At 43.0% G+C, this 16,110-nt stretch overlaps 1 protein-coding gene across 7 annotated transcripts in view; it reads right to left on the reverse strand.

Annotated features, from left to right (window-relative positions):
- CDK8 (cyclin dependent kinase 8) overlaps positions 1 to 15,191 on the reverse strand; it is an 80,541-nt gene extending 65,350 nt beyond the window's left edge. For 3 of the 7 annotated variants that reach the window (XM_080358655.1, XM_080358651.1, XM_080358656.1), the window contains exon 1: positions 14,324 to 14,983. In XM_080358655.1, the coding sequence (XP_080214781.1) occupies positions 14,324 to 14,508 (185 nt within the window). In that variant the 5' untranslated portion in view covers positions 14,509 to 14,983. Of the gene's footprint in view, positions 1 to 14,323; positions 14,984 to 15,009 lie in introns of those variants that run through there. The other 4 variants (XM_080358658.1, XM_080358657.1, XM_080358660.1 and 1 more) reach the window with 3 other exon arrangements.
- Between the last annotated feature and the right edge of the window lie 919 nt (positions 15,192 to 16,110).

The following is a 16,110-nucleotide window of genomic DNA, read 5'->3' on the forward strand; positions in this document are numbered from 1 at the left end:
ACCTTGACAAAATGACAAAAGGACGGAAGAATACAAGTAACACAGCACGTTTCATGGACTCAGATCTGAATCCACAAGACATCACGTGAAAACAAAAAGCCATATTACTCACCAAAATGCTAACACAAGGAAATTATTTCAGAGGAAGATACAGTAGCAGAACTGAATTTATTAAAGGTCTAACTCAGACATTCATACTTTTCCCATCCCCAACATACTTACAGAACACGGCAAGACTGTTGTGCCAGAACAGCATCATTATTCTTATCAGATAGCAAGGCTTATGCTGAGAATATTTTACACTTCAAAACAAATCCTTCAGTAATAGACCTTTTCACGGGTAAAGAAAAGGTCATTTCCCACAGCTGGAGGAAAAACCATCAACAGCAAGCCAATAAACACCAGGGCTTCTGAGACAGCTGATACTAGGTGGTGAATGCCAATTACTGATTCACTTTATTCCTATTGTTCTTTGATATTTTTTTTAATTAACACCTTTCGCCACAACATGTAGTTTGGCAAGAAGTTCAAAGTAAGCAACTGAATTCAATGATACACTGTACATGTGGTTATTCTGATGTAAAACTATGCTGTGCCAAAAGAAAAGCCTTTTCTTGACATCTCTGCCTTGTTGTTCCAAGCCAGAAAATCCCTCCCCTTGCACCAGCTCTGCTCTGTGCCACGCTCTTCACGACATGACTAACGGCCCGTGTTCCGCAAAAACCTAGCCACTTCTTCATTCCTGGGTTTAAAAATTCTGTTGGTCTACAATGACGAAGGATGAGTATCAAAGCCAGCACCAAAGTATGTGGTAAGAGCAAATGACAAGGAGAGGACGCAGAAGAAAAGCAAGATGCCCCTCACTTCACTCCCCACCTTCTGGTGCGGATGAAACCACAGGGAGTACAGTTGGCTATGAAAAACACAAAACAAAACTAATAACAGCCACACAACCACAACCCCTCACCCAGCTAGCCCTGCAATAAGCTCCAGCAGAGAAGTTCCACAGAGCAAGAGAATCCCTGGGATTTGGTTAAGTTTGTTCCCCTCTCTTCTCCCACAAAATGTTCATTTGACAGCCAGCCTAGAAACAATATTTGAAAACCGTACAATTATGAAGCTCATTGCTATGAGACGAGCAGTTACCAACAGCAGCGCTTTAAGAAATTCTCCACTGATGGACAGCAGTACCTCACCAGACTCAAAGCTCTGTGCTGCTTTATTAAAGCACGTAGAAGTCTTACCAGTATTCTACATAAAGCAATACACAAGCTACCTATACAAATTCTATACAAAGGGATATATTGTTATGTTTCATTTGCACTTTCCTTCTTCCCTTAGATTGCTCCACTTCAGAAACCTGGAGTTGCATAAAGACAGCACAAGGTTTCAAAGAATCTGTTCTCAAAAGCAACCAAAAAGCAGGATTAAAGTATTGGTCTAAATTTCAGGAAACCATAATTCCAATAACCTGTATTTTTGGTATATTTTTCTTCAGTAGACAAATCTGTGAAACTTTTAAGTTTACATGGAAGAAAAAACACATTTGCCGCTTCAAAAAAAAGTCTATGATTAGAAGCTTTTTTTCATGTCATAAATGTTCATAACAGTTACAAACACACTACTGTAGCAGCTACAGGTTCACAGATTATATTTTATTTGATAATCCTTAACAGATTTATCTTTCATAAATTTACCCAGTCACTGAACAAATGTCTCCTGCCTTCTTGATGACACTCAGGATTTTAGAGCCTCTCCCTGTCCCTCACACTCACAGATACAGAAGAGTCCTTGTCTATGGAACGACTGAAGTTTTCATACAGACACCGCTCCACATTTCTGAGCATCCTTGTTAGTCCTCCTTTGGTCTATTATACCCTGCCTGGGATGAAGGGATTAGAAGTGCCTACAGTACTGAAAATAGGATTTACAGCAACAATGACACTGTGTTTTGTGCTCCCCTCCATTGCTAGTAAGTCCTGTGATTCTCTCTGCTTTTTAGCAATTACTTGCACTGAGCTAGCACTCTCACAAAACTGTCATTATAAACTCCAAAATCTTTTTCTTAAATAATACTAAATTCAGAGGCTACCATTGTGTCAGTAAAGAAAGGACCATTCTCCTATACGCACCACTTCACATCAATGAGGATGATGTATTATTGGAGAAGGGCTCCGTGATATTGCAGGCCAAGCCTTCACAATCAGTCCTTGCCTTCACCATCCCAAGTAACACTCACCCATCAGCAAAGCTGTTTCCCAACTACTTTATGACAAGTGATTTCCAAACAATCCTTCTGAGCAGCACAGTTTCCCAAGAGACACCACTAATGACCTCTCACCATAACTCACATCTCTAAATAGCTTCTCTATCCAGAGAAGGATCATTTATACCTTCAGCTTACATCTTTGGTAGAATTCATAGAATGCTTTTTGGAAATCTAGACAGATTACATGAACTACACTGCCTTAACCTATATGTTAACTCCGTCAAAGGATTTTACTAGACTTAGGAGGTGCTGACTGTGTTTTATAGGGCTGTTGTCTCTTTACCTCAGCACCATGTGTCCACTATCTTTACTTTTGATTCAGATTACTAGTTAGTAGTTTCCACCTTCTAAAATGTCCTTTTAAAAACTGATCTCACCACCGCCCCTTTCCAGTATTCTATGACTATGAATTTAAAGCATTGGGTTATACTTTCTAGTTAGTAATTTACTTATTGCACTCTTGAACTCCTTCACATGTGCAACCACGTGTCATCTTGACAACTGACTGCTCTTCACCTCAGCTTGTTCAAACAGCCCCTTCCCAAAAAACTGCAATTTGAGACAGGACCCCCCCAATACATTCCTTAGCCTCCAATTCTTTATGTTCTTTCACAATGCACAGACAAAACCACAGCTTTTCTCTTGCCATCATTCATCTTCCCTAAGCGCTGCTTTCATAGGCCAGTGGTGCCCTGGTCCTACACACAGCATTGTGCTACTGATGCACTGGAAAGAGGAGGTGGGGGAAAGATTAATTTCATGCCCTTCTCAAGCAGTTTCTCAAGGGAAGGGTAGGACACACAGCTTGTGTGTCCTTTTAAGGGCTTATATAGAGGGAGGTTGCCAGGAGAGGCTCTCATGGTGCATTTTTTCAACTTAGCCCACCACCATTTACCTTCTATTTAAATATTCATGACACACAGAATACTGAATTTTTCAAGAAACATAGTCTCACTTTCAAAGGCTTCCTTTATTCTACTATTTCGCCATGTTCGATTTTTTTTTTAACTGATGTCTTTACAGTATGTCTTGAGTGATACACACTCACTGAGAGACCAGCAAAGCTTCCAAAATGGTTTCCAAGCAACTTGAAACATTTCACCTTTCGGCTTTCTTTTAGCTTTTAAGAAGTCATCTCCTGCTATCATCTCCACCTCCCCCTGCTCTAAAAAAGAAAAGCACCTGATGTGACATTGTACTTCAAGCAGAAGTATAGATTCAGCATCCCTCCAGGAGCAAAGAACAAACCGTGTTGGTCACAGACACCCCTGGCAGTAACAGCCTGAATCTGCTCTTTCATCCTACAGGCCAAGTTCTGAGTGGATTCTCCTGCGGTGGGTGCCCTGACCAGCTGCTTCAGTGAGTAGCTGCTCATTGTGCTCAAGTTTGTCCTGGGACCTCTCCCTGACAGAGCATCCACCTAAATGAAATGGGGCTAACGAGCCATTCATTGCTGTATTTTCTACTTTGTAGCCTCTCTGATCTCACACAGCATAGGCAAACTAGGCAGACAGATGGAAACGCAGCCCTAACGCTATTTTCCTCCCTTATATATGCCTGGAACTCTACCCATAGAGCTTTCAGTGTTGCAATAGCTACTCTTTTTTGAGTCTTTTGGTATCTGACACTCATCTGGCAGAGTCATATAAGCTTCCAGTTGAGCCTTTATAAAATTGAATTAGCATAACAGTGAATGGCACTGTTAGCACATTTACTTGAGAGGAGTTGTTTTGTTCAACCCTGCTTAAACAGGATCAATGTTCATCCAAAAAGAAAAGGGAGAGTTGGATCGCCACGCAGTTCAAGTACAAAAGTTAGATAAGATTCCAATTACACCGGAGGACAAATCTGCTGCCTTGAAGTCCACCCAGGCAGAGCTTGCTCCCCATGCTTTTGTTCTGCTCCATCCCTTGCACAGCAGTTCCGTGAGAACAGCAGAGTAGATGAAACCTGACTTTCCAAGGCTTCGTTGTGGGATTATCCAGTGTCTGAATGCAAACTGTAATTGAAAGTCCACCTGCAGCTCGGCTCCCCTCACAGGGTAATGCTATTCTGCTCCCAGAAAACACATATTGCCCAGAAACACAAGAAGGAACCAGGGGTTTGCTGCAATTCACATCCTTTTGTATTCAAAGTTCTCAGCCACACATATTATTCACAGAGACAGTAATGAATTGATTCTTCTTTTTCGGTGCAACTCTCAAGTGTCCTTTATTCAAATGTCAACATCTTGTATGCAAGGTGTTACAAGCACACAGCATGGAGCTTTCCCAGAAAAACAGGCGGATTGTTTCAGTGACCTTTAGTTGTGCTGTACCCTGTTCACAAAACGTGCTTTTTTTCAAGACTAATTTTAATTTTGGAAGTTTAGGCTATCATCTGTAGTTGAGAAAAATCACTATGTTCTCTTGAACACTCTGTCCTTTAAATAAAATATTTGCAGCTCTAATCCTGGTTCTTTTCCTGCAAATTCTAAACTGACTGTACAATATGTTTTGCCAAACTACCACTTAACACTCAAGATAGTTAAAACATAGTTGGATAGAAACTGTTGAGTAAACAGCAGTATATTTTTGCACAAGTATTGTATATAATTTTACAGGGACTCTCTGGCATCCTGACTATGTTTAAGTCAGTTTTTCAACAGGATATGCAAAACACAGGCAATAGGGCAACATCAGTGGAATTCTCTGTAAAAAAGCAGAATTATCAAATGGTCTGTCTAGTACCTTTCCTATACAAGCTACTAAAGACCTCATATGCTTCTGTACAAAACCTAATATATTTATTAAAATAGCTATTTCTCAGATGGGAAGCATACAACACACAGAAGTTGCCAGCTAGTTAACGAGTGGCCTTGTACTTAACAAAAAAAACTGTAGCTATGAATAAAGCTGTGCTGTAATCCCAAACGTGCTATTATGAGGGCTTGACAAGGTCTCAGAAACCATTTGTCGAGCCTTGGAGGAGACAAGGGGGAACAGCAGGGCAGGCGGCCGGGACACAAAACCCTCCGGCACGGTTGTTACCAGCCGCACGTAGCCCTAACGCGCAGCATCGCTTGCCAAGCTCAGAGAGACAAGACAGGGGATGGCGGGGGGAGAGGAGCATGAGAGCTCAAGCATTGGTGGGATGAAGCCCGAAACTGAAACCTTATTCCCATCCACTCACTCAAGATGGGCTTCTCTACTCTAAAGTCAAGACTGCTTTGCAGTGGAAGGATACTCGAAAGCAAGCAAGCCTTGTATTAGCAGCAAAGGTAAGTATTATCTTGATGGTCCTGCCTCAGCTTACCTTATTTGAACAGACTTAGATAAATTTTGGCTGTATTGAACCTTAAAGAACATTTCCAAGACTTAATTTAACAGACAAGGGTGAACTGATTACCATCACCTTGAACTGATTACCATCACCTACCTAAAATCAGAATCCACAATTCCGAGTACTTCATAATATTACAAAACAAACTGCTGGCTTACTTTGTTAATACTTTTAACAAGCAAAGAGAGAGCCAATTACATATTGATTAACATAATCGTCATAGGCTTACTCAGTTTTAAAATGAGAATTTTGAATGAGATTGGACTTTGCTTTAGCATTGGCCCTTTTATCATGTTTCAAATGTTTAAGATCTGGCAGCTCGTCTGGCCCCAGTGCATGCCTGGAAAGCACATTTTTACCTCAAATCATTTCAGCTGATCAAATCTAAGATTCTTCATGGCAGCAGACTGGCAGAAGACACGCAGATTATATCTTTTGCACGACACGTTATTTACACCATCCAAGAAGACAGTCCCAGCTGCAAGTATACTTTCAGTTTGAATTTGCATTTAGACACTGGATAATTCCGCAATAAAGCAAAGACCCTTGAGGTGGGGAAAGGAAAACAAACAAACAAAAAATCAGGTTTCATAAGTGCTATTACTCACACAACTACTGTGCAAGCTACAAAAACTTGCAACCAGAAACAGTGCAGTCTTTGTGACTTCAAGAGAGCAAGTCTGCAAGTCCATCTTCAAGATTCCAGTATCTCAAAAGCAGCTAGAACCTCAGATCTCTTTACACAAGGACTCTGTACAGCCACAAAATTCTTTGGATTGTAACTGTTTCAGAAATAGAGAGGATATCAGTATGTGTAGCTATAAAATTAATATTTTCTTTTCTTTTTCCTTATGGTTAAGACATTTCCGATGTTTTTGCAGAAATATTTGAAAGTGCTATTTTCCACAGAACAGTTATCACATGCAGAGACCACAAACAATATTGTTTAATATCAGCACGAACGTTAAGGAATACATCCAGATATTCATTCACTACAGGTTATGCTTTTAGAATCCGCACTTCCTAGCACAGGTTCTGCAGAAGCACAGAAGTTGTTAGAGCCTCATCACACTCACCCCTAAAAGCAAGGGAGACACCACCACCACTTCTTTGTAAAAAACAACCAACCAACCCCCCAAAAAAACAAAAAAACCCCCACCACACACTTTATCAGGCATAAGGAAACACTTTCTCAAAATTGGCTTTCTGTCTGTTCACTGAAGAACTGTTACTGCAGTGCAAATTACTTGCACTGTGTGTACTTAACATTTATTTGCTTATCTACCTGAAGTTTTGTTCTCCAAGTACTTTTATTCAAAATTAGATTCATCCTTGAATGCTATTATTAATATTTTACTCCTGCTCTCAGATGTGAGGGGCTCCTTCCAGGCCTGGTTTAGGTTGTTGGTTTTTTTGTTTGTTTGTTTGTTTTCCAGAGTTTCTATCAGGATTCTCCGAGATCTGTCCTCCTGGTCCAGGAGACCCCCAGCAACCAGTTCCAGATCTGTCCTCCTGGTCCAGGAGACCCCCAGCACCCAGTTCCAGATCTGTCCTTCTGGTCCAGGAGACCCCCAGCACCCAGTTCGTGACTCACCTCTCCCCCCCTGCTCCTCCCCTGAGATACAAACCTGATGCTACTCTGCACCCATCAGTGATTTTAGCCCCAGGAAAGTTTCCAACTCTGTAATTTTTCTCCCTGTCTCCCAACTGTTTGTTAACACAGAAGAATCCACCATCACAGTTCCCAGCTGGTCTAGCTGTACCAGCAAGTGCTTTCCCATACAGATGCTGTGCCCAAGCTCTGAGCTCCTGAACCCTGCAGAGCCACCAGCCACCTCTACCCAGTCTCTCACCTTCCCCTGAAGAACAGTTTAGGTCCAGGTTCATCTCCTCATTGTTACCAACACATGGCCCATAGCATCTGCCGCTTTTTCACCACACATATTCCACACTGCCATCCCAAAAACACACAGCACAGTACGTTGTTTCTAGCACACCACAAGACACCTTGGTATCTATGAATGGCTCATGTTTGTCTTTCACCTCCACCACTTACTTCTAGTGCAGAACATCACCCCCAAGACCACTCTTTGGGGCACTGTACATGACTGCACCCAGCCTTCGTGGGGGTGGGCAAGAAAATGGCACAGTCTCCTCTGCCCTGAAATTCCCTCTGAATTTTTCAGAAGTTTGTGGACATAAACAGGACACAAAACCCACAAGAATCATTCCCCAAGGTGACTGAAAAATTCAGCACGATAGTTACCAGCATATTGCAGTCGTCCATCAAAAAAGCTCTGGCTTACTGAAAAATACATGCATGAGAGCTCAGCTTTAGCACACTGAAGAGAGGACAATTACATCAAAACAACCACAAGTACCAACTCGCCCCTACAGTTTCCTTTCAGCCTTGACATCCTGCAGTCATTCATGTTAACAAGCCATTTCCATTTTATTTGTTCATATTCAGTTACATATTACCTTAATGTATGTAAAAACTAGGATAGCATTAGGCTTAACACTGGAAGTAGGCAGTTTTCTTATGTATGTAGGAGTCTAGAGAGAAAAGGAATATTTGGGAAACTTCAAATCTGTCTGTACCCAATGCCACTTGTGTTATAAAAATTTGAACCATTTTTTCACTCTCCAAACAGAAGACACCACCAGACTATTCAGTTATTTGTGACCTTCCCTCCGCCCATCACAGACCAGCAGACTCTGTATGAGCCCCACTGTGACAAATAACTCTGACACTCCTGCTGCTTCCAAGGCAGCCACGAAGGGAAGCCAGAGAAGTCCTGCTATCACTCATGTTACAGACTCCTCAGGAAAATTCAGATTAACATACTTGGAGATGAAGAATTATCTCCGGAATTAAGAACTAGAGCCAAGCTTGAAAGACAGGCTGTACAGCAAAAATACAGACAAGGCAAACATTTTATTTTAAGATGAAAAAACAGCATACCAGACAAAAGTTAAAGGCTGAAGATAGCCCTAATTTTGTCAGCGCAGCAATCACCTTTTAATACTCTTCCGAGGTGTAACTTGGTCTTCTGAAGTGCACATCATGTGTTGGCTGTTGCTGCACAGTGCTAGAGTACAACCTCAGACATAAACCACATCCACTGTACCTTCCTTATGTTTCACCTGTAGTTTCCAAATTTCAGCATAACTAAAAGAATCTCTTCTTGAGAAACAAGAGATTTTTCACAGTTCATGCTAAAGCAGTCTGCAAATTACAGCTCTTCAGATCCCAAAAGTAATAAAGACCATCTCTGTTGTTTTGTGGTTTAAAAAAAAAAAAAACAACTTCTAAAAGATTTTAAAACAGAAGAATCAAAGAATACTCAAGAGCTACAGTGAACATAATACTTCACTGCCATTTGGCTGAAAGCAGCATTCTCTTATGATGTGCACCTTCTCTGTATTCAGCACCCTCAAAAAGATCTCCCTTTCCCTCATGAGAAACCGAGCACAGCAGTACATGCCTCCATTATTTACATATATTATGCTAATTTATAAATGAAGAATAAAAGCAGATATAGATCTTTGGTGTTTTGCAACACTACTCTCACACCCTCCTTTCTGCGCTTGTCAAAGGCTCCAGGTAGGAACAAAACACTAACACATGGCTATGCCAGCTCCACCTTTGCTGCTGGCTATGAAAATAAATCAACACATCTACGACAAGATAACAAAAGATCACACCAAATAAAGTCCAAGGGCCACAGAAAGACTCAAACTGCATGACCTTGAAAACCTACAAAGCTTGGAGCCACCTAACCAGGTGAGAAGGGAAGGAAGCAGATGGGAAGAGCAATTACATGAGTGGTTTACCAGAAAAATTAAAGAGCACAATACTTCATGCATACCTCATTATGTAGATATAGTTTAATTGGGAACTTTCTAACTACTATGGTAATGGATCCAAAAGAGACTTGAGGCATATATTTTAAGAAGATAGTATCACATATTGCATACATAAAGTCTATGCCATTTAGAAATTCAACAGTACCGTTCAGCAGAGTCACAAGCCAAAGGTTTGCATGATGACTCCACAGCTCTCACTGCCTGCCTGTCATCTGCACCACCCGCCTCAGTTCAAAAGAGTTAAAAATCAACACACATGAACATTCAGCCCAAAAAAAGAAAAAAAATACAAAAAACACATCTCATGTCTGTAAGACCAAGAGAAGACGAGTTGTTTGGAAGTTTACAACAAAAACTAGCAGCACAAACTTCATGGCGCAAGTCCTGTAAAGGCTCAATACAGAACTAAGCAAGAAGCTGCAAGCCCTGATCTGTTGTTGAACTTCCTGCCAAGTAAAATTTGTCACTGGACTCATTCCCTCTATTTGTGGCACTCCCAAACTCAATGTACTTCTCACTAAAAATGCATCTGATATAAACATTGACAAAATAAGTGATCTGACCTAAATGAATACATACCCAAAACCACAAACTGGTACTTATCTGGTATCAGCCTTAATTACGAGTCAAGTGTTTAAAAAATAATAATAATAATAAAAATAAAGAAGCAAACCCCAAAATTTCCAAAGTAAAAAAAAAATGGGTTCTTCTGCATGCACTGCAAAGCTTGGTCTGATCTCTAACAGAGCAGCCTAACTTCTAGAGCAAGAGAGCATTCAACTTGTTACAACAGTTAGTCAGAAGGGATTGCTTTTGATAACATTACAGACCAGACACTAAGCTCTTGACTTATCTTTTTTTCTTTGACAACAGGTTGTGCAGTTTATCTGCATTGCATTAAAATATTTCCCTATTGTTAATAGAAAAATTCCATGTCCCCCCCTTCAAATACTGTGAAATAAGAATAGCACCAGCATCTTGTACATCACCCAAACCATTAATTATTTTATCTAACTTAAACATGTTCTGCCTTCTCTTTTTTCCAAGGGAAATACTCCCCATACTTAAGTTTCTCTTTGTACAAGTTTTTGAAATAGATTCATCGTCATTCTTGCAATATCCTTTTTACCAGTAAGTAGAAACTACGACATACTGTATTAGACATTAAGCAAACCAGTTTACTAGTTTTCTACCGGTCTGCTTCTTACACAACTCATACAAACTGTCACAGAGCTAAAGCAGATATAGATTTGATTGTTTGAAGGGTACAAGGAAAATGTGAGCACATAAATGTAGTCTCATAGTTTCAATTATAACACGTATGTGCAAATGAAAGAATCTGTCCCTCCACCTATAGCAATACTTCCAACATAGAACTGTAATAGATGAAACTGAATTTAAAAACTCTCCAACGGCACTTGTGTTTGGGAACTATGCCTCTCCTCACAGTTTCTACGAGCGACTAGGAGAGCGCCAGCTTGCTCACTGTTATTTCCCCATCAACAGTCTCTCACCGCACAAGTCTCCTTCCGAGAGATTAAAAGCTTACAAGAAAACACTGGGGGATGTTACCACAGTTTGAGATCTCCAATGCTATTATCCTTTGCTGTTGTAATTAAAAAGTTAGATACTGCCTAACAGTGATGTTCAGTAGCTTCTTATTCTCATCCAAACCACATCCAATAAACAGGAAAAATGAGTATTTGGAAACACTCCAAACTGCCACTGAAACAGGCAGCCTTGCTCCACAAAATCGGCTTCTCTCAAATTTCTCACTGTAGCTGTATAATAAAAACAAAAAGAAAGAAAAGTGAACAAAAAAGCAGTGAGAGATCGATGCCGTTAGAAGTGGGTGCCCCTCAGGCGTTAGCACAGAACCAGCACACGCTGCCAGCTCCAGGAGAGCAGGTACCTGCAGTGCTGCACCAGCCGTACCCGCACAGGCAGCTCCCCTGTCCTGCCACCTTGGTCTGTCTGTCCTGGGCACTCGGCTCCTAATGAGCTTTGAAGAAGTCTGATCCACTCAATTTAAATTAAAAAAAAAAAAAATCTGTATGTATATTCATCAAATGAAAAACTCATGGCATATTTTCCAAGTCGGGCATAAGTCAAATAGGTAGGTTTAATGTCTAAGTTGAGCAACGTTCCTGAGGGAGCACCCAAATAGCACGCCAAGAGGCTTTCATGCAGGAAATATCTGACATTTTCTGGGGAGGAAAGGAAAAAAGAAAAACAAACAAACAAACAAGAGAGAAGTAAACTATCCTACTACCACTAGAGATGGGCAACAGTTTCTTTATCTGAAGACTGATGTTCAACACTCCGTGCTTGCATTTTCTTACTGGTGTCTACCATTAGAGCCACTTGCCTTCTTGTACACCTTTCTGCTATAAAAATAAACCCTGTCAATTCACATAGAGTTTGTTCTAACCAGGTTAGAGTTAGAGCCCACTGCAGGTACTACACTGATGAAAAAAAAGACAGCACCGGTCAATAAAAAGCCAGGAAGATTCTTTTCAACCACAGAGACCACAAACTCAAAATAAGAGCGACTAAAATAAATATTTGAAAACAGAACGCAATTTTGCTGCAGGCAATGCAGCAGGTAGAGCTCAGCTGTAAGGCTTGACACTGTTACTCAGCTGATTTGATGTTCAGCTGTGCTGAGTCTGGCAGTGAATATGCAAAAAAACCCTGCACAGAGCTATACCTGGTGATCCTCTGAGACAGAGCAGTGGAGACCCCAGGGCCCACCCTGCGGCAAAGGGACCGCAGGGCTGGGCTGGCTGTGTTGTTGGAGCAGGACATGAAATCCAGGTGACTAAAGCACGTACCACCCAACATCTCTTTCGTGCACTACAAGGACTCTCACTCTATCAAGAGTCCTTCTGTAAGACTGTCCTCCAAAGCGCTCCCGTGTAGTTTTAATGGCATACAATTAACTTTCTACAATTAGGACATGCAGCTGCTATCTAGTTTTGCATTGCCATACTGCATCTGAGAGACAGCTGTAAAAGCAAAGAGGTGAAGACTGCAGCAGTACTAAAGACATGAGCTACTCTTAAACTGGATTATCACCAAGGGCTTTTGAACATACATTTGCACACATTGAGTTATTTAAGTTATTTTCTGTGTTTCTTCTATTCATTAGACATCTGTATGTAGAAGATGTCATTTAAGAAAAAGCTGCCCCAATATTCTTAACAAAATATTTGCAAGTCCTGCAGCTCATTCTTCAAAGTACTCTAAAAATCACGATGTATATTAGACTTGAAAGATGTGTGCTATTTAAGACAAGAATTAGAATCATGTAACAAAGTTTGCTTTAAACTTCGAAGTTCAAGGGAAAAAATACTAAAATTAACTAAGATAGCAAACAACATATGTAAAGAACGTTTGAGCTGTACAAATGCTACAAAACAACTCAAAAAGCAGGTTATTCATCCATCAACATTGTACCATTTGGGGAATACTGAAACAATGTAAGAATATTTTTTCAATATTTGCATATAACAATGTACAAACACTGAAATCTGTTTCATACACTCCCCACTGCAAGATATAACATCCATACATACATTGCCATAGCTTCATGAAAACAAAATGTTGTTACACATTTGTTTTTTGCAATTTAATGAGTTCCTTTGGATAAAGGGAAGTAAATGGAACCTTGAACTTCAATCCTAATTCCATCCATATAATGTAAAATGACACGCATGCAAGTATAAGCTACAAAAGCATCTACGGATGTTCCTATTTTACATATTTTAGTGACTGTCCGAGGGCAATTCGGCAGCATATTTAAAAGAGAAAGTTTTCAGAAACCTGGAGGGGAAATGGGAAATACTAAGGAAAGGAAGAGAAAGGAGGCACTAAACAAACAATAAGGTAAAAAAAAAAATATATATATATATATATACATTGTTCACCCTTTTTTTCTTTTCAAGCTAATACTGTGCCTTTGATTCCCCCTTTTTCAATAAAAGAACAGATTTAAAATCATATATGCTCAAGAACCAAGAGGAAATTCTACTCTAAAGCCACCTTTGAGTAACTAAGCATGTTTAAAACACACAACTCCATGATTCTGAAATTTCTCAAAATGACATTACCACCAGCAACTCTAAATGCACCCTCCCAAACAATATCAAGCAGACTGATGATTTCACCAAAAATATGTTTGAATATGTGCTTCAGCAGTATCACATGGTGAATTCCCTGCAGGCTGCTGCAGTCCAACATGCCGAACAGCCGCAAAGAGCCTGACACGAACATCAGAAACACAGCCGTATCTTTCAGTAGCTCAATCTATTTTTCGTGTTACAGGTCTCTTTATCAGCGTTGAAACCAGGGCTGCCTGTACCAGCAAAGTTAGTACCTGCATGTAAGGAGACTTGAGGCAACAGCTTATCACACAGTTTATTCCCCTTGCCCTCCCAGAAAATTAAAAAAAACTAATTCAGGCAAAATAAGAATTTCTCCTATGAGCAGATTGAAGGATCCAAATGTGAAATTTGACAAAAAAAGTAGTCAGTTAACTCGTATCAGCAAATATAATTCAAGCTGAAGTAACCGTGCCACAATTAACATCGGCACGTTTAAGACATAGACAAGATACGGTGCAACCAGTCCCGTTACAACCATTCAGTAGGTAATAGCTAAAGCGTTTCTAGAATTAAAGCTTATGCAAACAGAATGGGATCGTGTTTCAGCCATGACTGACCACAGCCTGCTTTAAAAGTTATTTATCAAACGCAAAAATAATAACCGGACTTTTAAAATACACCTTATTTGAATGACAGCATACAGAGCACCACAGTGATGAGACTGCAACAGAAAGGGACACGATTTACAATTTAGGACCTGTTACGAGAACAGTCTGCGCCTCTCTTGCTTCTTGTGCTCCCACTTCCTATTGTTCTGCTGTTCTGCCAGTGGTGCCATGTCATGGACGAGGGAAATCTAAATGACAGTTTGCTACATCTTTCTTTAAAACATTTATGCAAAGAAATTAGTTTGCTCAGGTCTGTACCGAGAGCTGGTTGCATGTAAAGCTCTTTTAGGGCATTCTAAAGCCCTAAAAGGACCGGCACTCTTCGGTTCCTGAAGCAGCCAGCAAGAATACCCAAAATGGTGACTACAAGTAATAAATCAGACAAAAAAGCATTATTTTAAAAAAAAAAACAAAACAAATCAAACGCTGTTCTATATGAGGCTGAGGATGAATATCCTAAGTGGCGACTGATTTATTCACAATAAAATCCCTTCAGTTAAGAATTTTCCTCAACTACATGGTTTTTTCTCCCACACCTCCCGGTACCGACACAGGACCCGGTGTCGGGCGAGGGGACGGGAACGCTCCGCTGAGCGACCGGCGGGCGCGGTCCGGGCAGCGGAGCGCGGGTGTCACCGGGAGGGGACCCGGCAGGGCCGGGGCCGGGCGGGCACACGGGGCGGCCGGCGGGCCGGGAGGGGCGGGGGGAGGAGGGCGCGGCGGGGCCGGGGGCGCGGGGCGGCGGCGGGGCCGGGCAGCCCCGCTCCTCACTCACCCGTCCTTGCGCTTGGCTTTGTAGACGTGCCCGTAGGTGCCCCTGCCCACCTTGCAGCCCTCGTACTCGAACAGGTCCTCCACCCGCTCGCGCTCCCCGGTCAGCTTCACCTTGAAGTCATAGTCCATCTTGGGCGCCCGCCGCGCCGCCCCGAGCCGCCCCTGCCCGCCGCGCACCCCGCCGCGCCCCGCCCCAACGCGACCCGGCGGCGGCAGCAGCAGCAGGAGGAGGAGACCCCCGAGCCGCCCCGCGGACCATCCAGGGGCGGGCGGGCGGCGGCGGGGCTGCTCCCTTCCCTCCCGAGCCCCGTCCTGCGGCTGCCGCCTCCCCGCCCCGCCAGATAGCGGCACAAGAGCCGGTCTCCCAGGCGGAATACGGCGGCCGCGCCTGGCCGCACTGCCGCAAAGAAACGTCGCAAACCGCGGGCACCTCCCCGGCCCCCGGCGTGGCGGGCAGCGCACCACGTGGAAGGCGGCAGCTGCGACCCCCGCCGGAGCCCCGCCCCGCCCATCCCGGCGAGCCTTGCGGGCGCCGCGGCACGCCGGGAGCTGTGGTGCGGGCGGGACGGGGCCTGGTGCGCGGCGCCCGCGGTGCGTGCCGGGAGCTGTAGTCCTGCCCGCGGGAGGCGCGCTGCAGGCGCGGTGCCGCTGGCGAGCGGCGCGCTGCCTGCCGGGAGCTGTGGTGCCTGCGCCGTGCAGAGCGGCAGGGCTGGGGGCCCGGCCTGGCCGTGCGTGCGGCTGTTCCGGGGACCAGCCTCCCTTTGCTGGGCTGCCGAACTGCTGTAGCACAGGATGCCACCCGCGGGCTGCCCTGGATCAGCCCCCGGCTGAGAAGGTGAAGCTGGGACATGGTCGGCAGTCGCCACCAGCGATGATTGTGTTGTTGCAGAGGCTGGTGACAGTGAATACTGAGGTCCACAGCTCAGTCCAGAGCGGTGAGGGCAGACACAGCTGGTCCTTGCCTGCTCTCCCTGCCAAGCCACCTGTTAACATCATCATAATTAAGATAATTCCACGGCTTTGGGCATAGACGCGGACAGATCCTACAGCACTGACAAACCTTCTCTGTGTAGCTGCAGAAAAAAATTGGGATTGCAGTGCC

This window comes from Nesoenas mayeri (genome assembly GCF_963082525.1).
Source record: "Nesoenas mayeri genome assembly, chromosome: 1".
Taxonomy (NCBI): domain Eukaryota; kingdom Metazoa; phylum Chordata; class Aves; order Columbiformes; family Columbidae; genus Nesoenas; species Nesoenas mayeri.